Raw genomic sequence first — 27,104 nt, 5'->3', positions numbered from 1 at the left:
ATAAACAAGCTTTATTTTTCTACACCTATGTGGAGCCTTTTTGTGATGTACTCCTTGTGATGTGTTGCACAAATACTTTACACATTGCCTTCTAAGTTAAGCCTGCCTGCTCTGTGCCAAGCTACCAGAGAGTGAGCACAGGTTAATTTAGGTCATGCAATTGACTTACTCTGACTAGGATTATGGTCCCTACCTGGACATGGTGCATACCTCTGCCAACTAGAGATCCAATTTCCAACAGATACTCTGGCCCCTTGGCCCCATTGGAGGGTGGAACCCAGAGAGCCCCCCCCCCCCCCCAGGGCCAAAAAAAGAAAAAAGAAACCACGAAAGTTGCTGTGATCCAGTGAGACTTATGGGGGTTAAAGAAAATTGGCCAGGCTGCATTTTTTAATATAAGGCTGGGGTGCCTATCCCTAGGGTCCAAAATCATTTTTATAGTTAGGGGGAATAAGCGCCCCCCTCCCCTTGCCTGAGAGGCATCAGCAAGTCCACCCCCAGGACTAACATATTTATTTTTCTGGGGAGGGGGTTATGGAGTCCCCTCCCAAAGCCTGAAGAAACTCTAGGGTGCCCAGAGTTGTTTCCTTTAAGGGAGGGGGCAGTGCACCCCCAAGCCACTAATGGTAGTGGGGAGCCCAGCCCTTGGGCTGGCTCAGCAGCTATGTCATGGGGGTGCCCACTCTCAGGACATAGCTGTTTTCCTGCTTGCAACTGCATGGGCAGGGAAACCTGTGTTTGCTCTCGATTGTGGGGAGCATTTTTTTAAATCTCCCACCAATTGGGAGCAAACACCAATTACACTTCCAGATGGCTGGGGCTTCAAAAATGCTTTGGCCCTCTGGGAGTGGACTTTAGATCTCTCAATCTCTCTCCCTGCCCACAGGGATATATATATATATATGTATATATATATATATATATACATGTGTGTGTGTGTATATATATATATATATAATAATAATAATGACAGCCGCCACTGGGTGGTTATAACTAGGTCTGTGTTCCCATTGGAAATGCCTTTTTTGGTTTGCTGTTATGTTTAACCCCGTTTGATGTATCTTCACCAAACATTCCAAAAGTATTCTCTTCTTTGACTAGTTTCTCCATGGAAAGTTTTGGGATGATCTGTCAAGTGAGGGCAAACAAAAAGAGGGGAATCCCAAAAGGCAAAATCCCCATGCATTTTGGATAGAATTTTTTCGGAAGCACTAGTGCAAAAACTGCCGAACGAAATACACAAAATTTGACAGGAAGCTAGATGTTGGTCCAGAAAGCATGATTTTTGTGATTTGGTGTAAATCCGTTCAGTAGTTTTTTTTTAGACATTAGGGATCAAATAAGTTCATATATCTGGACAGTTGAGTTTGAGGGACTCTTGCAAGAGTATCTCAAACCTAATTGCCAGCGCTCTGATTGGCTACTTGCAACATGAGAAAAAATGTTGCAAGCAGGCATTGCATGTTTCAGGGACTTAGTTTCCTGTTCTGAGAGTATTTAAAAAAAAACGAAATAAGGGGGCGGGATATTGATACCCTGCGCTCCTAGCCCTTGTGAAGGCCGGGGAAGGATCCCAGAGGGATCCTCCTAGGCCACTATGAAAGAATTTATGCTGCAGTCCTGCAGGAGTTCAGCAGGAGTCCTGCTGGATCGTGTAAAATGAAAAAAAAAGCTGAAATGCTGACCAGAGCCAACCCTTTACAACAAAGGGGGGGGGCGTAGCCCCCCCAACCCCCTGAGCCTCTCTGAGGCTCCAGGGACCTCACACCTTTTGCGGGGGCACCCCATAATGACCTGCAAGTGCTTTACTTAGTTATTTTTGGTTTCTGGTGGTGCCTCAAAAAAGGGTCTGAGTGATGAAAATTACAAGTAATTAACTGATTGAATCATTATCTCCTCAACTAATTTTATCATAACACTACTACCAATATGAGTATATAGTTGAGTATTTTAACTGCAGCCCGAGTCCCCAACAGAAAGGATACAGCCTCTCGAATAATGCAAAAATCAAGATCAAGAACTTTTGTAAATGCCCTTGGAGATGATGTTAAAGCAAAAGGGAGAACCCGAAATTACCAATGCTAGCCCTCCAGACAAAATCTGAGGCACCTCTGGTTATGGGGTAAATTGGAATATGCAAGTATGCAATGCCATCATCCATTCTTCTGAGGTCACCAGAGGAATGACTTTCTGAAGAGTTTCCAGTTTGAAATAAGTTTTCCTGAGGAAGACATTTAACTTGTTCGTGTTGATTGTTAACCTGTATTTTACAGAAGATTTTTGGGCCAAGAAGACAGTGGAATCAAATCCCTTGCCTCTCTGATCTGCTGACATTGGAAAATAAGCATTCCTCAGTAACAGCTCAGAAATGTCCTGAGATAACGCTGGAGAGTTCACTGGGTCCCCTAGACAGGAGAGATGAACTGGTCCCGAATCCGGAGGAATGTGCTCGAAATTCAAGGCATACCATTTTTCTACTGTTTGAAGAACCCAGGTATCTGCAATATTGTATTGCCATCTTTGTAGAAAAAAGAACAGGCAACCTCTGATCGAGATGTTGGGTTAGTCAGGAGCACTCCTTGAGTTCAAAGGCAGAGAAGGAAGAAACCTTGGCCCCTGACCTCCAGCCGAGTAAGGTTGCTGAAGTTAGGGGCCATATGCAGAAAAAGCAATTTCCAATTCTGACAGCAAAAATGCTTTTTCCTATGTACAAAACACAAATTGTGACTCAGTAACATGTTACCTAATCACAATTTGTGTTTAGCGATTCAGTGTTTTGGAAGGGGTGTGTTTAGGGCATCCCTTCCAAATACTGAATTTCAGTGCTATGTATACCTGCTTTGCAACCGAATTATTTTATTGTCGCAAAATATTAATTTTTTACAGACACCTCAAGGGTGGTGGTAACAATTTGAAAATTGGAAGGGATCCCCATGGTACCCTTTCCCCTTTGCGAATGTTGATGCAAATATTTTTAAGAGCAGGCAGTGGTCGGACGGACCACTGCCTGCTCTTAAAATATGAAACTTTAAAGTTTAATTTTCTTTTTTTAAACACATCCGTTTTCGATTAAGCAAAATGGGCTGCATTAAAAAAAAAAATTGCTTTATTAAAATGCGATCATAGACACAGTGGTCTGCTGATTTCAGCAGGTCACTATCCCTGTGATGGCAGCGATTCCTAATAAGCCACAAATTGTGACCTACCAAATTAATATTCATGAGGTAGGTCTATTCCAAACCCATTTGGAAATATTTATTTTGCACATTAAAAATTGTGCTTTCCTAACCGCAATTTGGAAAGAATCACAATTAAACAATCCCTACATTCTGTATATATGGCCCTAGGGCTTACCAGAATAGAAGCTAAATTGAACCCCTCTCCTGTGCCTTCTCCCGACCTATTGTAATGGGAGTTTTGAACAATAAGTCATGCTTTTGATTTTCAAAAACTCCATGGTGTACATATTCCTTCAGATCTCCAAATAACCTGCTACCAGGAAAGGAAATATTAAGCAAGCCTGCCTTCTGAGCAGCAAAAGCTTTCCAGTCCCTAAGATACACGTGACACCTGGCAGCTACGCTTGATGCTATAGGAGAGGCTGATGCTTTCAAAATATCACAGTATACGTCAGAGAGAAATTTTGCCCGCATCTCCATTAATAACTCGGAGCATTCAACACCTTCCTGAATAGCTTAGGTTAATGTGTGAAAGTCTTTAACCAGAGATTGTGAAGCATAGACGGCATAAATTAAAACTCTCACAGAGAGATTTAAAGCAGAGTAACCCATCTTCAGAGCACCCTCCACCATCTGGTGCACCATATCCACAACAGGAACATCCTCATTCAAAGCAGTTGACCGACTGGCAAAGTCGGCTAACATAGGATAAATCTTAATATATGAAGGAATTTCAATGTTACCTTTATTTAGCTAAGGGGTACATTTTGTGTCAAAAAGTCTGGAAGCTCAGCCTTCTCCGGAGCCTTCCATTCCCTTAACAGAAGATCCATCTCCTTCTTATTGATTGCCAAACAAGTCAGAGACTGAGATTGCAACTGATAAAGCAGTCCAGAACTTGTTCCCTTTCATTCATCCTACATAGGAATCGACAACTTATCCTCCAAATATCTAAAAAAGAGCAAGAAAGTTCAGATTTCTGAAAAAAACGTGCTCCTATGAGTAGATTCAGCGGTCAAATGGATGAAGGTTAAGAAACCTGATAAGGGGACACAGAAGAAGTAGGGGAAGAAGAAGAATAGCAATTTGACTTCTTAGATCTGTGAAAAGCATCTGACAAGCAGGCAATCAAATATTGCATCTGTTCCTCAGACAGCTGCAACCTACCAAGAGGAATCAGGTTGAGGTGGAGAGCCGTGCCATGTAGGGGAGGTTGATTTTTGCTGGATAAGTCGTGTGCAAATTTCAGGGTGCTGTTTTAGTGCACCTCCCCCGACTAAAAATCGCCCTTTTCTAGGTGGAACCAATGTCCCTAAGGAGGCACATAAAGGAAGCCAAACCTTGCAGGCTTCCCCAGAGCTAAGCCACAACTGTCATACAGCTGAATTTGGCAGCAGTATAGATGTCTCCAGAGAGGCGTGCTGAAAGAACGAAAACCAAGCCCACCTCCCAGAGAAAGCAGCCACTCCATACAGCTGCTACAGTAAATTTCCCCAACAGAGACATGCCAACCCATCTGAAATCAGATGCGCAACCCAGAAAAATAGCAAGTGCACAGCAGACACTGACCTTTGAGCGCAGACCATGAGAGGTCAAACTGGAACTCAACAAGAGCAGAAGACCCACTTGGAATCCATCCAACCAGGTAGCAACACCCAGGGGAGAGTAACAACGGGCATTAATTAAATCAGAAGCACACCTCCCCACAAAACTAATGAGATAGAGTAAATACACAGATATGTACAGACTCCGGACGCAATGACCTACACAGAGTCTCATAAGGATATGCATTTAATCCTCCATCTCTGAGAAGCTCTGCCCCTCAGAGTTTACATTGAAGAGGTCCACAGGTTCTATAAGTCCCCAATATATATAGAGCAGACAGAAAAAACAGGAGGTGCAGGAGTCGGGGGGGGGGGGGGGGGTCTGGCTTCTTCATAATCATATTGGTAGAAGAATAATGAAGGTAGGGGAAAGAGGTTTTTTTCTAAACTTCCTACTGGGTCATCTGGGTCACGTGGTGCCTGGGTAGAGGCTAGACACTCCATAATGGTATGAGCAAGTGGGTTGAGGAAGTTATGCAGGTGGAGTAGTGTTATATCTTACTGGCAGCTCTGGAAGTGTAACTTCAAAATTAGGGCAATATTGGTACTTTGCTGAAATGGCATCAAAACCTCAGTACTTTTCAGGTGGCTTCATTGTGGAATTTTGTGCTAACAACACACAGTCATGCACATGTTTGCACATGCAGACACATGCACCGTGATGTCATTAGCTGGACCTGCTCTGCCAAAAGTTCTCTCTCTCTAAAGATGTACTACCGATTGTGTGACAAAGCCTTGTGTATCAAATTACCCTGTGTCATTAACAATCTGTTCTTCCCAATCACTAACCGGGGACCCCAGACTCCATTGAAAATTCCATGTAAACAAATTTTTTGCAGAAGGCCCTTTGAACACTAGGCTTTTCATGACCAGCTGAAAAAAGGGAATCCTGCTGGTTAATCAAATATAGTAACTGAAATCAGTAGGCGCGCTTAGACACCAAAAAATGAGTTACAAGTTGCAACTAGAATCAATGGAATGTACTCCACAGCAATGTATTAAGTGTCCAAACCCGCAGCTAGTAAACTTGAATATCCACAAAGGATTGCAAATGTCTGCAGCACTGTGCTCCACATGCATTCTCTCAGTGCCAGCGCAATGAGTAGAAAGGAAATAGCCTCATGCTTACTTTGGCATGGATTTGCCTGTTCAGGTGGCATCATAAGTTGCGCTGGCATGTTCAGGTCATATATTAGCAATGGTTAACGGCAATATGTGCTAACAAGCTAAAAAAAAATCTGAATTCTCACAAGCAATGTAATTATAAAAAGAGACATATGGCTTGTTTTAAAGTTTGTCAGGTGAGTTACTCTATCACAAACCTGACAGATATCTCTTCTGACTTATTAAAAGTGCCATAGAAGATAATGCACTTGTAATAAGGTGAACTGCATATCTGTCATGCTTGTGATCGAGTAATTCATCCACCAAACTCTAAATGAGGCAGGGGAGGAGAGGGAGAGTGAGAGGGAGAGGGAGAGGGAGAGAGAGAGAGAGAGAGAGAGAAAGAGAGAGAGAGAGAGAGAGAGAGAGAGAGAGAGAGAGAGAGAGAGAGAGAGAGAGAGAGAGAGAGAGAGAATGTGCTTATTCTGCAAGGTGTTTATGTCAGAGCATCCATGTAAATGTTGCCAATAAACTTCCATACTTGTACACTACATGATCTCATGAGCCTTTCAGAATAAGCAAATGCTGGTATTTATGTGAATGTTGTAAGATACTTAAATTAGAAGAACTGCAGATCCCATTCCTGACGAAAGCTAAGGACAACTTTGAAGGCCTATTGAAAGGCTGAAACATGTTGACCCATCAGATGTGGGGGCGTTATGCTCCCCCATGAATCTGGAAAATCCTTTGGGAAGGTATTTGAGATTTCTATCCTTTCACACTCAATCTCTCTCAATACTCCCTTCTAAAAGTACTCCTAGGAAATGCAGGGAGCCCACTTGCCACAAGATGATATCTGGCCAGTGCGGGTTGCTGATAAAGCATGACACCAAGTGCAGTTAGTATGAGAGGCCATGCCTTTGAATTTTTCTTAATTCCCTGGCCTTGTCTTTGTTTAAGACACTAGCTGACATCAGGGTCCACAACATATGGGTAATTCCCAGGATAAAGACCCTGTTATTGTTGTGATAGTCTGGTCACATTTGCTACTTGTGATACATGTCCATTACAGTCACAATAAGTTATAAGAAATGGCAAACATATCAATTAATGAATTATCTTCTACAATGGTCTTCGATCAGAGACATAGAAAATAATTTAGCTAGCATAAAAATCTTTGCATAAAGTGAACCAGACGACAGAGGATTACGAAAAGCTGAACAATCACAGTTTGGAGAGGGAGATACTCTGACACCACTGATCATGCATTTAATTTAGAAATAGAGAATCTACTAAGATCCACTAATTGCAGCCTCATAAATTGGAATTACAGATGGATTTGATGCATTTTCTCCCTAACTGCATAACCAACATGGACAGTAATATATTAAAATAGAAACTAAACAATGCAGTTTTATGATGGCCAATACTACAACGAACAGTGCATACACTCCAATAGTGGAGAACTTTATGCCAATCTTGATCTGCTGTACCTCCTGGTGGAAATTCTAAAGAAAACAAGTGCCCAAAAATGTGAAACCATTTGCATTGATCAACATGCACAATTACCAAAAGTTGACAACGTATCTAATCTAACTTCCAGCAACTCTTACAAAAGAGATATCAATCCAAAAATAGAGGTTCTGACAAAAACCACAGAAAATTCTACTCATTTGCAGAAACAAAACAGAACTAAATACAGAGATTATCAAAGATAATCAGGAGGGCACACCATCCTCAAATGAGCTTCCGGTGTTGCAAAAACCAACACAAATTTGAAAAACACTGAGAAGAAGGGAAAAGAACAAAATGAGAAAAACTAAAAACACACTCCATAGAACCACCAATTTTCGAATAACTCACACAGTGGAAAATACAACAAACATTAGTAACATTGCCAAAAATATATTATTTCCAATTGTTGATGGCAGGCAGGACCATCAATCATTAAAGACAACACCAAATAAAAACATAATCAATAATGAAGATAGTATCAATACTCATCCTGAAGTTTTAAGCCTAATTAAATAACATTACTTTTCACCTAATCTGGCCAGAATAATGGAGCAAGACAAAAAGCAGTCTAGGAAATTACCAACCAAAAGTTCTACAGAGTGATACAATAGGCACAATCAAGAGAAAAGACAACTTTGCGGAAAGAAGCAGAGATGAAGGGTTAGAGGAGATCTTATTAAATCGTTGCAACAAGCAAACACAATGTGAGGCAAACCAATAACTAAATAAAAATAATATAATAAATGTCTTATTCAGCCTAAATAATGATAAACAAAATCCCCTGTGCAAACTGATTCTCACCCCCCAAAGCACATCATCTAGCAGAGAATCACTATAAGCATGACCAATATATTGCATTTGTTCTATCACACTAAGTTACTAAAACATTTGCCAATAGAAGACATTGCCAGAATACAATTTGTAACACTGCAATCTTCTCCTGGGATAGAATCCACAATCATAACTTTCAGGTCCTAACTCATAGTAGCACAAGCACTAACAGATAAACTATTTTTGCATAGTATTGTACTGACATCCAAAGTAAGGAGCCAGAGAGATGCAATTTTGTTTTAATCAAGCCCCAGGAGGCCAGCTACATGAAATAGGTGCAAAAGAGCATCCTCGTAAGAGCTAATAGTGCCACTGCAATTTCACCAAACAGCAACAACCAAATCGGATGCACCTTAGAGAAAATAATTAAAGGAACTGCACAAACATTGCTCCAAAAGGCAGACAGAAATAGGCAGTCTACTTTAGCCTCCAGTAAAGTTGCTCATTTCTAACACAAGGTAGCCACATTTTCTAGAAAACCAGACAACTAATATTCAACTCTCACTGATATCATGAGACATGCCCAGCCTTAAACAAACTCTCAGTCGGCCAGACGCTTTTCAATTTTCTGAAAACTTGGTAACATATCTGCTTAAACGAGACTTGGTGCACTAAGCTGCTAGCAACAGAAGCATTTTACAAAATTCATCAGTCGGCCATCACATCTAAAAATGTTGGCAGGCCATTAGGAGGGCTATCAGTCAACTGCAATAGGTTTAACAGCTGCCCAGATAGGCCAACAAAATGTCTGGCTGCAGGAAATAACTTTCATACCGATGCAACTTAGGAGGTAAAATTAAATTGATACTTATCATCAATGTATGGCTGAACATTCATGGAAGGGAATGTAGAAATAGCATAGGAAGCTTCTGTGAAACACTAGAAGGTACAATCTGCAGATATGGAAACCATGGGATTATAGTGACAGAAGACTCAACTTTATTAATTTTGGCACACAATCAGACTGCGTGGACCTTAAACCCTCAAACGGAACATATCCTCTTTGTAAAAGGTGAATAGGCTCCTCACACTAAACAATTAAACCTCAATCAAATCCACAATATATGAAATTATAATTTTCATAAGACATATGCTGTTTTTTCAACATTTGGACTACATTTTTACCATTGGGTTGCTTCCTTCAGATTGTAAATACTTTTAAATCATACAGCGCACAGAAGGTGACCACCTTCCATTGATAGCTTCATAGTTTGTGGAATACTGAACTACAGATCACTTGAAGATCATTGGAACCTCAGATGGCTCCGAATCAAACTCACTTCTAATAAAGAGGTTAAGATAATGCAAAGCATCCCTGAGCCACTGCAAACAACGTCAAACTCTGAACTCAAAACAAGCATGTTTGAACATTTTAAGGAAGATAATCATTCCATATTAAATTGACCTACAATAACAGCCTTAATATACAATCTAGTGAAATGAAATATTTGCTCAAATCAAACAAAGCAAAGGAGAAATTAAGACCAACCCTTAGTATGCACTTATGGTCAGTAAATGTAAATCGACCCTTGTATACCAGCAAAAAAGCCTACAAAAAAGATAAACCAAATAAGGCTTTGAAGACCATTCTAAAAAACCTAAACAAAGCATATCAAGCAACCTTCTGTGGGGGAGGGAGATCAAATACCATCGAAATAAATGCCAGCTAGTTAACACATTGTTTGGGCACAATAATCAACCTAAATTTTGTCAGCATGTAAACTTGCTAAACCAGTGGTTTCTACCCTGTGGTCCGGAGACCCCTGGGAGTCCTCAACACGACTCAGGGGGCACTCGAATACTTAGAAAATAAAATTAACAGATTAATGAAGTGTATGTGAATAGTGAATCAAAGCCTAACGTTTTAAAACGTTACCTTACTGTCAAGGAATTCGCAATTGGAGGTTGAAAATTAAATTGGTGTCCTCAGATTGATTTGAGGCAGCAGTGCAAATGCATCAAACTAAATATAGTATGGATGAAGAGTGGCCTCAGTTGCGTTTAGAAAATCCTCAACCTTCCTATTAAAATTGTTTTTTTTGTATATTTGTCTGTGATTTAATTAATATATTTCATCATTTGTGTATGTGTGTTTTTGTTTGAGGAATGCTTGTTTCTGCATTTGTGTGTGTAGTTTTGAGGTCCAAATCATCTAGATTGCTTACATCCACGCCCTTGGCTTCCAGTAACGACTTAGTAGGGGTCCCCGGATTCCAATAATGGTTCAGTGGTTGCCGATCCAGTAATAAGTAAGTGAGGGTCTAAAGAAGTCAAAAGTTAAAGAACCTCCGTGCTACACAACAGGAACATGTAAAAAAGGGAAAGGCATCCCATGTATAAAATGGGTAGCACCCATACAAGCTCAATATACAACATCAAATACAACCTGGCACTGCACACAGTGGCATAGCAAACACGCCTTAATACAAGGAAACCAGGCTCCATTCCCTTGTTTGATTGTAAAAACGGGTACTAATTTGGATGAAGTGGGCCCCTTGAACTCCTGGACCCGGTGCCACTGCACCTGCGGCACTACTGATAGATTTGCCCTTTGACTGCACATTGGTCTTTGGTCTATGAGGCAAATTATCTTCATTCACTCCATGGAGACAAGAAGCGCTGTAGGACTTTTGTTTGAATGAATATTGAATATTGGGGGCGACAAACTGCCAGTTGCGGTTTGCCACTCCAACAGAGTACAGCCTCCTAGAAGTGATTCAAGAAACCGCTGAATCCAAAGGTGCTTAACACTTTGATTTGTCAACCATGCACTCTGCCCATTTCCTCCATACTGGGTCTCTGTCATTAAACCGTAATATTTCCCCTGGTCCCGAATACAAGTGCCTCGCAATGGTAACTTAGAAGGAGGTGGTGTTCTCGGCCGTTTCCCCGTACTTTTGATCAAGTTCGACTGATAATGCACCTGTTGAAAACTCACAAAACGGAGCTGTTGAAAACTGCGTGGATGGAAAACTTGCCCCTCAAATTATCGTTCTTATTCCTTTGCAAACATGGATTGGAATCAAGCCCCATGTCCGCATTCGGGGCCTCCGTGTGCACCTCTTGACACGCGAGGCTGAATTAGTCTCTGCTCAATTGTACAGTGCACGTTGACTTTGCAGGTGGTTTTGGTACGTAAATACTAAAACATACATATATTCCTTGCCTGTTTTTCTTAGCAACCTTTGTAACATCGAATGATAGCTCGGAGGAGAAATGCACCAGCTCCAGAGTATGTGGACCAATCGCAGATTCGAATATAGGTAGTGCCAGCTTTTATTAATCACACCGCTGTGAATTGTGTTAGTTTTTTTGCCCGACCCATTGCCACCAGGGCAGAGCTATATGTAACAATGGGTGCTCATTTGAGTGACGTTTAGCTGGTAAGACAACTCAGCAGGTCAATCCCCCTTGCTAGAGATGAGCATGTCTTCAAGAGACGCCGAATTGTATATTGTTGCTGTGAGTTTCTTAAGAGCTTAGATGTTGCAGGTGTGAGTTTGCTGTCACTGGGCACCTTGTCCACAGCTGCCGCCATTTTGGCACTTAAAAAACGATCTGCGGATGAAGTCAACTAAGCGCAAAGTGATGTAATGTAAATTAAGGCAGGTGAGCATATCATAATGGGACATAGTGTGACTTAATTTCACACAAAATAATGTAACATGCTATAACCTAATGTACCGTAATGAAATTTAGCACACCAGATTGAGATACGGTATAGCTTAATTCTAAAGTAATGCAACATGCTATAACTTAATGTACTATAATGAAACCAAAATCTGAGACAGTGGAGCTTACTTAATCATCCATGAAACAGCGAAACAAGTTATAACTTGATGTCCCAGGTTCATCTCTCAAGAATTCATAAAGGGATTCCTGTCAGATGCATATATATATATATATATATATATATATATATATATATATATATATATTACAGCAGATTTCTCTAGGATGGGTGTGGAAAAATCCACAGCACTAAATTTGATTTAAGGGAGCGGAAGTGGGGGTTCCAAGCATGGTTTGCCTTGAAAGTTTCATAAGGCACACAAACATAGATATTTATGTATTTGTGGGCATTCCCAAAACACCTTTACGACCCCTTTTCACCAGGGAAATGGGTAGAGCCTTAAAAATCCCGTTTCTGGGCGGGAAGGACTTCTCAGATTTCTTGAGGTGTATGGGTAGGGCTTTCTCCACCAAAAAAAAAAAAAAGTTTCCCTGTGGAGTAAAAAAGTGTACTTATAGTGGCAGCTCTATTCCTCCTCTGTGGATTTCTACACTATGTACAGGTTCACTGGAACTATGCAATTGTGCTCTTGTGGCTATTTTCACATAATTATAGATTTGCCTTATTTGTCAAATAATCCATCATTTGCTGCATAATCTGCAGATGTTAACAAAAGAACTGTTAATATCTCAAACTGTTCAAACAATAATAACGTAGTGACAGGTGTTTCCCTGCAGTGGAATGCCCTTTGCTCTGGTCACCTTACCTTATTGCTGTGTTTGGGTGTTAAACTGGTACTAATGAGTTGCAACTAATGGCCAGACAGTATTAAGAAGTTTCAAAATCTGAAAATAATGAATGAATACTTTACCAACTCGTGCTGCATAATGCTGCATAATTTGCCTCTTCTTGCAGCATAATTTACCCAACTCTGCTGTATAATGTGTCCCTCCCCTGCCGTATAATTCAAGTGCCCAGACTATGTTCAAACCCGCACTGTGAGATGTGAAGCCCTCTGCAATAGTCACATAACGTTGCGAGAAGTGCACCTGGAAACCTGCCCCTGGTGCAGCCTCCTATTCGCTTTTCTATGAATATGTGCGAGTCCCAAAAAACGGAATCCTAAATCGCAGACCATACTTTGAGAATAAGACTCAAGGTCATTAGTTAGATGTGGAACTGCCCCCCCCCCCCCCCGCTCCCCCAAACAACTGTCGCTACATAGCCTACAACAGTGTAGCTGTAGTGGGTGTACTTGTGTCTACGAACTTGCTGCGGTAGTGGGTGAAGGTGTGACTCGTCCATTCACAGAAACGGATACACACAAAGCACGTGCAAGGCACAAGTATACAAAATTTATGGGACACCCGTCTCAAAATCCTGCCCTGATATGCAACACGCAGTAGCGTAGCTTATGTTCGCGTAAACTAAATTAACACGACGCTACAACAATGTTAGACAATTAAACAGATATAATGGAATGCAAACATTACGTGACGTAACGTAACAAGATCATAATGCCTTGCGACAGCGTGAATGCATATTTAGACCTTGGGCCAATGGGCTTTATGATTTATGGAGGCCAGACTAGCCGTTTGTGGTGCAGACCCGAAAGCACCACTGGCAATCATGACTTTCCTTTCATAAGTGAGTGAGGTGGACGTTACACGTGCTCAGAGACTTCCTCTGAAGGGAGAAACAACAATGCGAATGTGGGAGACGCTGCGACCTGCCTACATACGATATACACAATGCCTGAAATCCCCAGTAATCTACTCGGCTGCGGGCGCAGGGCCAATCCCCTGCCCTGGCCGCTCTGCTGACAGCTGCTTTCTGTAATGAGGGGATGTTGTCGTGCCGCGCCCGGAGGCTGGGCTGGGTTCCGGGGGGCGCAAGCATTGTGGCTTGAAGAAGACCTCCCTCGCATCGCTTCGTGCTGTGTGTGTTCCCAAACCTTCAAATGAGTGGTCGGCACACTACCTATCGCCCCCAACATGACTGAATTTATCCCTCTAATTCCGCAATTGGTCTCATTTTAGATTCCTTACCCTCCCTCAACTGCCATACTGTTAGTATTTCACTTTAAAATGCATTTTGATGGGTGTGTGGTTGAAGTCTTTTTGGAGCTGAGCCCCTGGGCACAAGCCTGTGGTGTGTAGAACTGTCTCAAGTCACCTGCCTGCATGTACCTGATTAACTTCCCAAGTATCCAAAATCTGTGATCATCCACAAGTCCTATGCAAACATGCATCTATTCACCACGTATTAATCAATTCATCGATCTGCCTAACAACCCTTAATTCATTTGCCATTCTCACGTCCGTCCATCCATCCGTCTAAGGCTTTCTTTTAGCTGTGACAAGCTCCTTCGGTCGGCATTGTCTAAGCTAACGATCCGTATTTCCAGCAGTACCCTTAATGTGAAAGGTGATTCTAAGAGATTAAATGACCCAACTGCGCTATAAGATTTCCGTAAACGCCCTTTAGTTATTATAAATCATTGACTCAGAGCTACATATTGCTATTTTGGCTCTACCCGACCACACATCAACAACGACGCTGCTTCACTCCCGTATTATCACTGTTAAAAGTGAGCGACAGTGCTTTGAAGTCCCATTGGAGAAGTGGAAGAGCTACAGAACTAATTTACACTATGATTTTCTGGAACTTGGTAGGGCCTTTGCTGCATAAACCAGTCTGGACTCTTCCAGTCCCGCACAGATCGCTTTTCTTGGCTAGTCCCCGCATCCACGCTGATGAAGGCGCCTGTGCGTGCTTTGGAGCGGCCCTAAGTGCGACAAGCACTATACTTACAGCTTGTAACTGTAGGATTTTGAACTATCTCATTCTCTCTAGCATAATTTGCAACAGGAAGTGGTTATGTGCCCCCTGCCCTGGTGCGTTGAGTTCTGACATCCAATGGGCGCCTTGACCCCGGCGCAGGCTGCTCTGGTGCGCACTCACCTCTGTGTACACGTAGAGCGGCAGCACCAGCACGGCCAGCAGCAGGTCGGCCACAGCCAGGCTCACAATGAAGTAGTTGGTGGTGGTCTTCAGAGCCCGCTCGCTGAAGACGCTAAGGCACACGAGCACGTTCCCGCAGATGATGAAGAGGATCAGCAGCACCCCCAGGAACAAGGCGGCGAAGTTGTACTCCGGTTCCACGGGCGCCGTGGAAGTTTCGTTGGAGGTGGAGTTTATGAGCATGGCTGCCCCGCGCGGCTCCCCGGCCCCCAGTCACCTCCGCTGACAGTGAACCCAACTCCGTCCCTTCCCTGCTCCTCTCTCCGGGGCAGAAGAGCGAGGTCTGGCTGCAGAAGTCATTTACACCTAGCGCTCACGCACTCAGCCCTCGCGCTTTGTGAGTGACCATGACTCACTGTGTCCTGGGAGAGCAGCGCGTGCAGCACCGCGGACAGCGGCGCGCCTTCTGCCCATGCTCCGGCTGGGGGCGCTCTGGGCCCTCCGTCCAGGGTTCTGACACAGAGGGACAGAAGTGTTCTAACAGCGGGTACAGCAGCACGGGGAGAGCGTCCTTTATGGAAGCTGGTACAGCAGAGAGGGGGGGCGTCCTTCAGGAAGAGGTACAGCAGTTTATGCGCAGAATAAGAAAAGCACTTTTAATACAAGCTGTCTGCAGCCTGCTGCAGGTACTCCCCCGTAGATAAAGATACGAGGCACGAGTAGATGTGACGTTCACACACGTGGATAAGTAGGGAAGTCCTCGGAGCCCACAGACAGCAAGTTAGCGTTTAGAGCACCTCTCCTCCCAGTACACCAGCGGGTGCCTGCACGTGCCTCTTCCACAGACAAGCAGTGGCAGGAAGCTCTTCGGCTCCTCCCTGCTCCCCAAGTGAAGAATAGAGGCAGCCCACATTCAGCCTCTGCAGGTTGGCTTCCACCTCCACACTCCGCTTTTCCCGCCTCTACGCCGTTCGCATGATTCAGATTACGATATGGTGCGCGCTCGCACAGTCACCCTGGGGAGGGTCCGGTACTGAGACACATCGTCCCTGGTCCTTCCTCGCTCCTGTGAAGAACCTGTGGGACTTGGGGAACCCTTGGAACGGGCCGTTTCCTTTTTTCCTTCCAGCCAGTGCGCTCTCAGGCTGCAGAGCTCGCTCAGCGGCAGGATAGACGGAGCCGCCTAATCTCCAAGTGGGTCACGCCAGGATCAGGAGGGCGATTACAGGAGAAGTGGGCTTGTTCTTTAGCTGTCTTTAAGACATACACTAGAGGGAAGTCGTTTAATAAATAAACCAAAAACCTGCTTGGTCATTTCGCTGCCCTGCAAGTCAAGAGGGCAGAACTGAGTGTGCATGCTGGGCAGAAGGTATGTGCATATTGAAGCCAAAAACATCGCTTTCCAAAATACCAGTTCTTCCCGTTCCTCTCAGCGGGGACATTACAGCTGCGACATCCCACAAATGCGTGTTGATCCAGCCCCGGTACTTCTCCGTAGATGGGGAGCTCTGGTCTTTCATCACCCAAGATCGTCTTCCTGGTACTTTTCTTTTACCTAGATTTATATAATGGCCTTGGGTGCTTATATTAAAAAAAAAAGCGTAGACTCATAAATAAAAACCAGGTTTATATATAAGTATCTTCACAACTTCCCATGGTTCGATACTCCTTTGTTCTCTACCCAGCTGTTCTCTATTGACAGGGCGGGACTGCATGTCCAGTCCACTCCAGTCCAAATATGTGAAAGGGCCACTTTGATGAGACAGGTGCATAAATCTGGTAAACATTCTACGGCTGTTACCATGTATATAAAAGCCCTGATCTCACAAACAATCTCTATAACCTGTCCATATGCCTCCCCGTCTCCTAAACAAGCCTTTAGATGTTCACCTGTATAACAAAGTTGTAGGAAAGCTATCCTTTTTGCTATGATCACCCCTATTTTATGACTGATGATGGTGGTTACGGACTCTGAAAGAGCCCTGAGCTCTGCTACATGGGCCAGTGCTCTGTCCTCTAAAGGCATATGGTAACTGATATATTTTTAATTGACAAAGACAACCTACCTGTAAATCCCTAGTATATGGTAGTACATGGTGGTTTAGAGACCCCATGGGACTTAATGCACTTAATTGTGCACTCCTGTGATATCTGATGTCAATTTAAAGCCAGGCCTGCCTTGCAGGCTGGTTTTGAAATAAAACTATGGCCAAATTCAATTTTGGATGTAAAAGTACTTCAGGGGTCCAAAACTACATTTTGTTGACTTATATATAAGTCATCCCTAAGGTCTGTCCTAGGTGCCCCAAGGGCAGGGCGCATTGTTATAAAAAGCAGTTTTATATACTCTTGTAAAGAAAAACAGCCAAAGTTGTTTTCCCTAGTCTGGTGCTGCTAGCGCCATAGGCTAACATGGGGAAGACTTTATTACATTTAGTAAAGTCTATCTTTGCATTGGAGCTAGGTAGCAATACCAGTCAAAGTATTAAATTAATGGTCACAACTGGCCAAAGTTGGATTTAATGTAACCACTGCAGTAAATTAGTTTTAGAACTCACTATCCCGAAGTTACCTAAAACAACCCTGTAGCAACCTGTTCTGATTGGTAAGTCTTCGACAGCCTGAGCCACACCACTCCCTTGAGTAGATGTGAAAAGACCTGGGACTACAACAATACATCTTTTACACAACAAAATACCTGGGTCTGACACAGAAAGTAACTTACAAACCCAGATTGACAAGGTGCATTCCTTTAGTAGGACAAAATCCCTCACACACCAGAGGTCGGATGCTTCATCATAGGGATTCTACTCACACATTGACAGCAAATCAAGGTGTGGGCAACAAATCCCTCTCTAATAAGGAGGAGCTCTTCAGACGTTTTAGTATATGGTAGAAATCGCTATTGAGACAACAGGGTGGTAAGGCTAGCACACTGTGCAATATGTGAAAAAAATGTGAACAATGTGATCAAAACGACCTACAAAGCAAATGTCCAACTTTATTCTTGTCTTCTTCCTGGGTCAGGATTAAATAGAATGAAAAGACACAGCAGCAGTCAACTGACCCTACTTTTGTGCCACTTGTCAACATGCTTCTGCCATCATAACCCTCAGCTGAGTTGTACGGGCATTTGTCAGGACCTTAAAAATCACTTCTGCTTGTCAAACATGCAATAAAAAGGAGGAATTACAGAACCATAAGAGTGGTCACCAATGGTTCAACAACGGATACACTTTATAACAACCTGTAAGGAGATATAACGATAACTAGTTGAAGAGAGAGTGTTAGTAACATTTGTCAATTGTTTGTGCCATCAACAACCCCATGAGTGGGCAATTACATCCACCAAACGGAGTCCAACAAAAATACAGTTGTGACATTCACACAAAACATGCAAGCTTACCCGCAGTCGTCGGGTGTCATGGTGTAACTCAAGAGACCCTTGCGGTGCACTCTGTCCAAAAGGGAGAAATAAATGTGTATATATTACATGGCGTAATAGGAGAGACTCCTTGGTGCTGGCATGCTCAGCTAATACTGTCTGGAGTCATGGAGGCCAAAATGAGCAGAAGCTGCAGCATATCAAGTGAAAAAGAAGGATTAGGAGGAAGGGCATGACCACTGTGAAGATCAGCTAAAGAGCTCAGTGGGGTTTGAAAAATGGAAGGGAGGGCTTGTCCACCCATTGTACTTGCCACAGGGGCATAATTGCCAAGGCATAGCCACCCATGTTGTAAGGTGGTCGTGCTGGCTGTGCCAGACCAGCATGCTGATGTATTCAGTTAACACCAGAAAATATGAAGAGGAGTGAAACCACTATTCTAGAGATCATGAATCTCTTGAAAAACTGTAGTATGACCCTCAACAGCTAGTTTCTATCAGTAGTTTCTAATTTACCACTGATGTACTGGTAGCCAAAGCATCATCAATGGGCCTCACCTACACCAGGAGGAAGGGTCTCTTGAAATAGAGGGATGGTAGGTTCTGTGAAGATTGTGTAGTGGAATACAATTACCTACTACCCCCAATCAATGTGTAATTATTCAAACGGGGATAAGGATACGATTAAAAGAAAGTGTGATGTAAAGGGGATAGGTGATCTATCCTTCACATATGCAAAAGTGGTCAACATGTTTTAGCTCTTGTGCCAAAAGGTCATCAGCTTTCTTTAGGACCTTAATTTTTTTATTTTTTCAGATCCCTTTGATGTTCTTCGTACATTCCCATTGGTGCCTGGTGGTAACTACACTGATTTATTTTGGAGTAAGGAAGAGAATTGTTACTCCCTGAAACCAGAAAAATACACATGTATGTTAGCAGAAAGGGACTGGAACAGCCCATGCCATTCATAATGATTCAATCGTCATGTGATAATACACGTGGTACCTCTACCCAATGGAGCAAGAAAAGGGGATGGAGCGCAAGATTAAATATATGTATTTAATCTGTGTATAAATGACACCCATTGTGTGTATTTTATAAGGTAGCAGCTACAGGTAGCGGTCCCGTGGGCAGGCATCCATTCATATGAAAGACAATTGACAAGGCCATAACTGTATTTTAACAGAAATGGTCATGGTACACCAGTATTAAGCTTTCTTTTACCCAGAAATGGATTAAAAGCCATTACAAACCATGAAAGTCTTGATATGCCCGCTCATAGTAGTTGGCATATATCACGTTTAAAAGCAGCATGGAGCTCAATTGTAAATGTGTTCTTAAGAGGGAGATCTTAAGGCCTCCTTAACCACAATCTAAAAAGCAGAAACATATGTCACAACACATACGTGGAATAAAATGATGACGCTACGATGACTCGCCCTCTGCTTCATCAACCCAAAATAGCCTGATAGAATCCCCAAGGGATGCATACTTTAAGGGGGGGCGGCTTAATGACCCGTAAGACATGGAGAGGAGGCAGGATAGCCAACAGCAAAGCCTTTACACAAAAAAATAGATATAAGCGACTGTTAAAACAAGCATTATCATGAGAAAATGAGGCTGAATGTTAGATGGTACATAGGTGAATCCTGCAGCTTGCTCTCATTTGCGGGGCTCTTCTCTGTGTTGCTGCTCCAACGTCCTCTCTACCCTGCATATTCGAGAAGAGTGGGAGGTTGGAGTTTTTAAATCCCAGGAGAGGCTCATTACACTCAGATGGAAGTCCTTACGCCCACTTGGGTTCAATTACCCCAAATCGAGGAAGAACTCCCTGTCAGTAATCCCCATGTGCACGTGCCGGGCACAAGCCAAGGATCGTATGTAATTAACAGATCCAGAGAAAATGACATAAGGGGACGTGTGCAAATCGCCACTTCCCATGGACTGCGAAAACACAGATGAGTTGTCTACTATTATGTCGAACTGGTGGCATTTCTTAGCCCTTGATCGTCCACTAGAACAAAATGTTGTCGTTGTCACCCCAATGGAAAGTACACGGATGCTGTGCAAGTGAGAAAGCATTTTTATCACTCATCCTGAAAATCTTTAAAATTCTTAAGTATGATTGAATGTACATATGGTGTCCCGGTTCATAATATCTTGATGGGCTGATTCTTACAATGGGCCTGATTTAGTTCTTGGCGGCCCTGTTATTCTGTCCAAACAGTGACGGATTTCCCATCCGTCGAAATATAAATCCTATTTCTTCCTGTGGGATAAATAGTTCGGCGGATGGGATATCCGTCCCCTTTGTGACACAGTAACCCATCCACCAATAACTAAATCAGGCCCATTATGACTTAGTATGGGTATCAGGCAACAAGCATTGGTCTGGTTTCCCCTATTACAACAAGTGTTTCCTTGGAACCTTAATTACAATGAAGTCATCCAGGACTTTTTTTGTATGTAGCATTCTCTGTGACAGCAATTCTTGACTATTTGTCTACGGGCATCCTACATCCAGTAACTGGCTGCAGATATCAGCTGAAGTACAACATTCCAGCAAGGGCACTACAGTCAGTAATGTTGTGCAAAGCTTTTTGTATTTTCCTTGACCATAAGTTGACCCACAAGTTTTGTATACTTATGTTGGGGGCGTCCACCTGCAAGTTTCACACTCTTCCCAATGTTAATGGTCTTCATATGTGTGCCACTCCCGATGTCATATGTTGTCTCAGTGATTTCCCTAAAACAATGCCTGCAGGGTGTTCATTACTATGACCTGTATAATCAGAGAAGTACTGAATGCTTAACGGGCCACCTGTGACCATGGGACGTCATCATTTAATCCGATCCTGTGTGCCTTCAAGCAAAAAATCCAATATAGTTCTTTCTGGAGGAGGTTCCCTTCTGCGTGTGTGTCCACACAGTCCTATGTCTTCAGGACCACCCATGGTAGATCATCCACCAAATGTTGCAGAGTTAAGAAATGGCTACTCATCTCTGTGGTCTCTTTTCTGCATCTGGTGATGCTTCTATGCTCTCCAATGCACGTTTGTACTTTTCTGGACGTCATTCCAATGTAGCGTAGTTTACAAGAACATGTGATCATGTAGATAACATGGGAGGTGTTACAAATATTGTGCTTTATGAGGGTCCATTTGACATTGGTGTCAAAGTCTATGGTTTTAGTGACTGTGGTCAGATAGCACACTTTGCATGAACCACACGGGAAATGACACACCAATGATGGGTGATCCCATGCCTTTGAGATACTGCCTCCCATTTTCTCTGAACTTTGTTGTCAAGTGTGAACACATTGATCCTGTAGATTTCCTCCCCTTCTGTAAGCAAAGTGGGGTTTTGGCCTTTGTAGAGATCCAGAATTTATTATGTTCCAGTTCTTGTTCACCAATTTCCTCAGATGGTTTGATGTCACATTGTAGGTAGTGAAACATGTTAATATATTCTAATTGAGCGGCTGCACCGTGTTTTGTTCAAGAAGGGTCTCCCGTTTCTGATGTCTGGCTCATTTGCAGCATTTAGAGACAATGTGGGAAGGGTAGTCTCTAGCCTTTAGTTTCCCCTTCATCTCTCTTGCTTGAATCCTCTAATCTTGGAGATTGCTACAGTTCCTGTGTATACATAGAAATTGACAGTATGGTAAGACCTCCTGTAATGAACGTGGACAAAAACTGTCAAAAGGAAGTAAACTATTTCTGTCAGTTGGCTTGTGATATGTTTCAGTCTCCAATTGCATATCACTGCCAAAAGTCGTTACGTCCAAGAAGGGAAGTGAGGTATCACATGTAGCACTTGTGAATCTCAAAATGTTGATCTTGTGTATTGAGCCATGCAAAGAAATTCTGGACTGTGTGAACGTCACCTTCCCAGATGATAAGTATATCATCAATATAACGTTTCCACTGACTAATTCTCTGTCGGTATGGGTTGGTATCCCTTAGGGTGTGGCTCTCTTCAAAACGATTGACATAAAATCTGGCCAAACTTGGGGCAAAAGTACTGCCCACCGATATTCTGTGGTCATATAAGTACAACATATCTTCATACTGGAAGTAGTTCTCCATAAGTGATAGTCTGCTACATTCCAAGATGAGATGTCTTTGAGTTCTGTGTTGCCAGCTATTTCTAAATAGAATCTGTTCAATAGTGTCTAGTGTTGTTTGTTGGGGTAAACTTGTATATAGACTTCCAATATCCAGGCCCATGAGAAGATTGCTTTTTGGATCAAAAGGGACATCTCTTTTATCTGGGAAAGTTCACATGTATCTTTCAGATATGTGGGGGTTTGCTATACTATCGGTCTTAGGAAGTAGTCAGCGAATTGTTATAGACGTTCAAGGACTGACCCAATCCACAAGACTATCAAGCAGCCTGGTTGTGGAGATCTGTTTTTGTGCCTCTTAGGAAGTGAATAGAAATATAGTATGCTAGGTTTTATTGTGCACAAAAGTTGGCTTCCTGTTGTCAAATACAGCCATTGCTTTCTGCTTCCTCTGCAGTTTCTGTGTGGTGGATGCTCCTCTGCAGTTTATGTGTGGTGTCTGTCATGATAGTTCTGTAGAATCGCTCATCATTCAATAGATGATGACACTGTTTCCTGTAGTCGGATGTCATCAGCAAAATGATTTTGTCTCCCTTGTCTGCCAGTTTTATCACTAATTCATTGTTGTTAAACATGCTGAATTTGGAGGTATCCAATGATTCAATCTCCTTGTAGATGGCCTGCTCGAATGCCAGAATTTCCGTGGGGACCGAAATGTGTGGAGGACAAAATGGAAATTTTCTTCTGAGATTGGTGTTGCCAGACTGCCCTTCTAGAAATAACCACTTGAGAGACTAGTCCGTGTAAACACTTATAGCAGTCTCTATAACTCCATTAGGCGGGCCATGTGCAGCAATTGGCATATACTGAACAAAGGGAACTAGACCATACAATGTCCCCTTTTTGTGTTTAAGTGAAGGGAGAACTTGAGTGACAAATAGGTACATACCAGAACACTTCCTTCTGACAACAACAGACACAATACATTATGGGATCTACCACCAATGCAGGGACATTTCCCATGTGGCTCCTGCAGTGTGTGTGCATTCACTGAATGGACGAGGGATGTTCATATTGGAACTAACACACCTTGGAGAGCTTAGACAACATACAAACTGTAACATCAATAAATTGATTATTTCATGTTACTTGCCCCTGTAGTCTGAGGTATGTCGACATGACTACCTGGAAAATCAAAACACGCATTACAGAGCATCAGAGCACCATAAGATGGAGGAAGCTCTCAACTAAACTGACCAATCATTTTATTGTACAAGATCATACTGTGAATGATTTTCGCCGGATAGTGTTAGGCAAACAAACACCACCAGTGACAGTTCAAAATATGTCCCAGTTTCTTTTTGCTAAAGAAAAACGCTTGGTGTTCAGACTGTGGAGCCACAAGAATGGTATTAATGATGATATACCATGGACCTGTATACCTTAGTGTGTTATCTCTCCCGTGATTGCTTGGCTCTATCTGTATCATAATAATCCTACCATGCCAGTTGACTGTCTGCTGGGCAATGACCTGGCGTCTTCTTCCTGGAAGAAAGTGGAGCTCAGGTCGGACTTGGGGAGGTTGGGGTTGCCAGAATGGGCTTGCGTGACCACTCGGTCCATGGCAGCCATACAGGGTGATCAGACAGATCTGGAGCCTGAAACAGTGGTCCAGGTGACTGCCATGAGAAAGGGCAAGGAGCGGGGGTAACCTGCCCCAGAGGGTCCCATGGTCCAGTAAGAGGCTGACCTGTTGTGCACCGGGCACTGATGGGGATCTTTACCCGAGTGGGTTTCCCTAAGGAGGTGGTACCTGATCGGGGCACCAACTTTATGACCATGTACATATAGACCATGTGGAAGGAATGTGGAGTGAACTACAAATTCACCACTCCTTACCACCCCCAAAGTAACAGGTTGGTTGAGAGATTCAACCGAATCCTGAAAGGCATGATTGGGGGTCTATCAGAATTGATGAGGCGTAAGTAGGACGTCCTCTTACCATGTCTTCTCTTTGCCTACCGGGAAGTACCACAGAAGGGAGTAGGGTTTAGCCCCTTTGAGCTGTTGTATGGGCACCCGGTCAGAGGACCTCTGAGTCTGGTGAAAGAGTGCTGCGAGCAAGCTCCTAGGTAGCCACCCCAGGATGTATTCAGCTACATGCTGGCCTTCAGAAGCCAGACCGCATGCTTCAGGAAGCTCGCACAAGAGAACCTAGAGGCAAGCCAGAAGGACATGAAATGCTGGTACGACCAGAATACCACTCTGGTTGTTTTTCAGCCTGGCCAGAAAGTGAGGGTCATGGCCCCCGTAGAGCCTTGTGCTCTGCAGGACAGGTAGTCGGGGCCATTTGAGGTGAAGGGACGTAAGAGTGATGTCACCTAACTGGTGGACTTGCAGACTCCAAGGAACCCCTTGAGGGTTCTACATGTGAACCAGCTCAAACCCCACTTTGAGAGGTCTGAGTTAACCATGCTTCTGGCTACAGATGATGGGGTGGAAGAAGGGAGTGAACCTTTCCTGGACCTCCTGTCGGCCAAGGAGCAGGATGGGTCAGTAGAAGTCCTCTTCCCTTCTCTGACTCTAGAGCAGTAAAGTGAGTGTCGCCAGTTACTGGGACACGTTGCCACTCTGTTCTAATTCACTCCAGGTGTCACCCATCTATGCCCGCATGATGTGGACACTGAGGACAGCCTGCCTGTGAAAAACAAGGTTTACAGGTTAGTTGACAGAGTGAAGGCCAGCATCAAGGAAGAGGTCTTCAAGATGTTGGCTTTAGGGGTTATTGAGCACTCCAGCAGCCCTTGGTCCAGCCCAGTGGTTTTGGTACCCAAGGCTGCTGCACCTGGTGCCACACCAGAACTTCAGCTCTGTGTGGACTACCGGAGGCTCAATGCCGTCACCAAAACGGATGCCCACCCCATCCCCAGAGCTGGTGATCTCATAGATCGCTTGAGGGCAGCCAAGGTTCTCAGCACGTTTGATTGAACGTCTGGGTACTGGCAGATTGCCTTAACCGATGGGGCCAAGGACAGGTCAGCGTTCTCAACACCAGGGGGGCACTTGTAGTTCCGGGTCATGGACTTCGGGTTGAAGAACGCACCTGCCACCTTCCAGAGGTTGGTCAATCAGGTCCTGGCTGGGCTTAAAAACTTCAGTGCTGCCTACCTTGACGACATTGCAGTGTGAGAGGTGCAACCAGCCCAACTGTCAAACTGACCCAGACAGGGAATCCACAAACAGGCAGAGTCACGGAAATGGTTTAAGCAAGAAAATGCTCACTTTCTAAAAGTAGCATTTTCAAACACACAATCTGAAAATCAACAGCCTCCTTGACTGTCACCCAGGCCCTCAGCGCCTTTTGCAGCTCCCCCTTCCTGGCGGAGCTCTTAACGGGACAAGCAAGATCTATACAGAACTGTTTCAACTGAGCAACTGAGTACCTCCTCAGTTTCCCTAATTCAAAAACACCTCCAGCTGTTGCATCTTAAGATTGAGACATGACGGCAACAAGTGCAAAGTTCCAAAATCAACAAAGAGGTCACAAAAAATATGGAAGTAGAACAAAAAGGAGTCCCAAAGAAGAAAATGCTAAATCACAAGACAAATAGTATGTGGTCACGTAGTGGTCTGAACTCAAACAGTAGTGTACATTTAATCACTGTATGTCAAGTACAGATACAAGTCCAATCCCAACCGCTGATCACCAATGTTAGAAATGGGGTCTTTGGTTAGCAGTCAGGTTGACCCCTTTCCAAGCAAAGACCCTCACTCTAGTCAGGGTAAAAGATAATCACCCTCAGCTAACCCCTGCTTACCCCCTTGTTAGCTAGGCATGAGCAATAGGCTTAACTTCAGAGTACTAGGTGTAAAGTATTTGTACCAACACACACAGTAACTTAATGAAAACAATACAAAATGACACAACACAGGTTTAGAAAAATAGAAAATATTTAGCTAAACAAAACAGGACCAAAATGAGAAAAATCCACAATACACAAGTCAAGTTATCACAAAAAATGCAAAAAGAGTCTTCATGTAATTTTAAACACAACGCTAACGCTGTTAGCGTGAAAATGTACCTTGAGTGCATCAAAAATAATCCCACATGGGCGAGTGTGCGTCAAAAAGGGCTTGCAATGTGTCGATTTCACTCACGAGCGAGACCTTGCGTCATTTCTCCTTTAGTCGGGTTGGCGTGCGTCGTATCTTCTCTCAGTGGAAGAGCGATGCGTTGTTCCGGTCAGCACTTTAAGGTCCGGTCAGGCCTTGCGTTGTTTTTACACGCCCAGCAGTTTTTGCGTCAGAAATTCAGCTGCACAATGGTCCAAAAAGCACTCAGCGCGGGTTGCGATCTCACCAGCCTCCGTCAGCAATGCTGCGCATCGTTTCTCCAGCCGCAGGCATGAATCTTCCGGTTGCTTTGCAGGCGAGTGTCAATTTTCAGCCACGAAGCCGCCAGAGCGTCGATTTTTCAGCTGCAGATAGGAGTAGCATCAATCTTTTCCCCGCACGGCAGTCTGTGCATGGATTTCTCACTCTTGGGCTGCCAGCTTCTCCTTTCAGGGTCCCAGGAACTGGATGAGCACCACTTGGCAGGGCAGGAGTCTCTCCAGAGACTCCAGGTGTTGGCAGAGAGAAGTCTTTGCTGTCCCTGACACTTTAAACAACAGGAGGCAAGCTCTACATCAAGCCCTTAGAGATCTTCACAAGAAGGAAAGGAA

The 27,104-nt window shown here is 43.6% G+C and overlaps 1 protein-coding gene across 1 annotated transcript in view; it reads right to left on the bottom strand.

Moving 5' to 3' along the window:
- The window catches only part of DRD4 (dopamine receptor D4), a 298,719-nt gene extending 282,640 nt beyond the window's left edge, over positions 1-16,079 (bottom strand). The window contains exon 1 of the mRNA XM_069223090.1: positions 14,931-16,079. Coding sequence (XP_069079191.1) covers positions 14,931-15,173 — 243 coding nt within the window. The 5' untranslated portion in view covers positions 15,174-16,079. The remainder of the gene's footprint in view (positions 1-14,930) is intronic.
- Positions 16,080-27,104: the final 11,025 nt, after the last annotated feature.

The sequence above is a fragment of the Pleurodeles waltl genome, chromosome 3_1, assembly GCF_031143425.1.
Source record: "Pleurodeles waltl isolate 20211129_DDA chromosome 3_1, aPleWal1.hap1.20221129, whole genome shotgun sequence".
In the NCBI taxonomy this organism is placed as follows: Eukaryota; Metazoa; Chordata; class Amphibia; order Caudata; family Salamandridae; genus Pleurodeles; species Pleurodeles waltl.
This window is presented reverse-complemented; position numbering and strand designations above follow the sequence as displayed.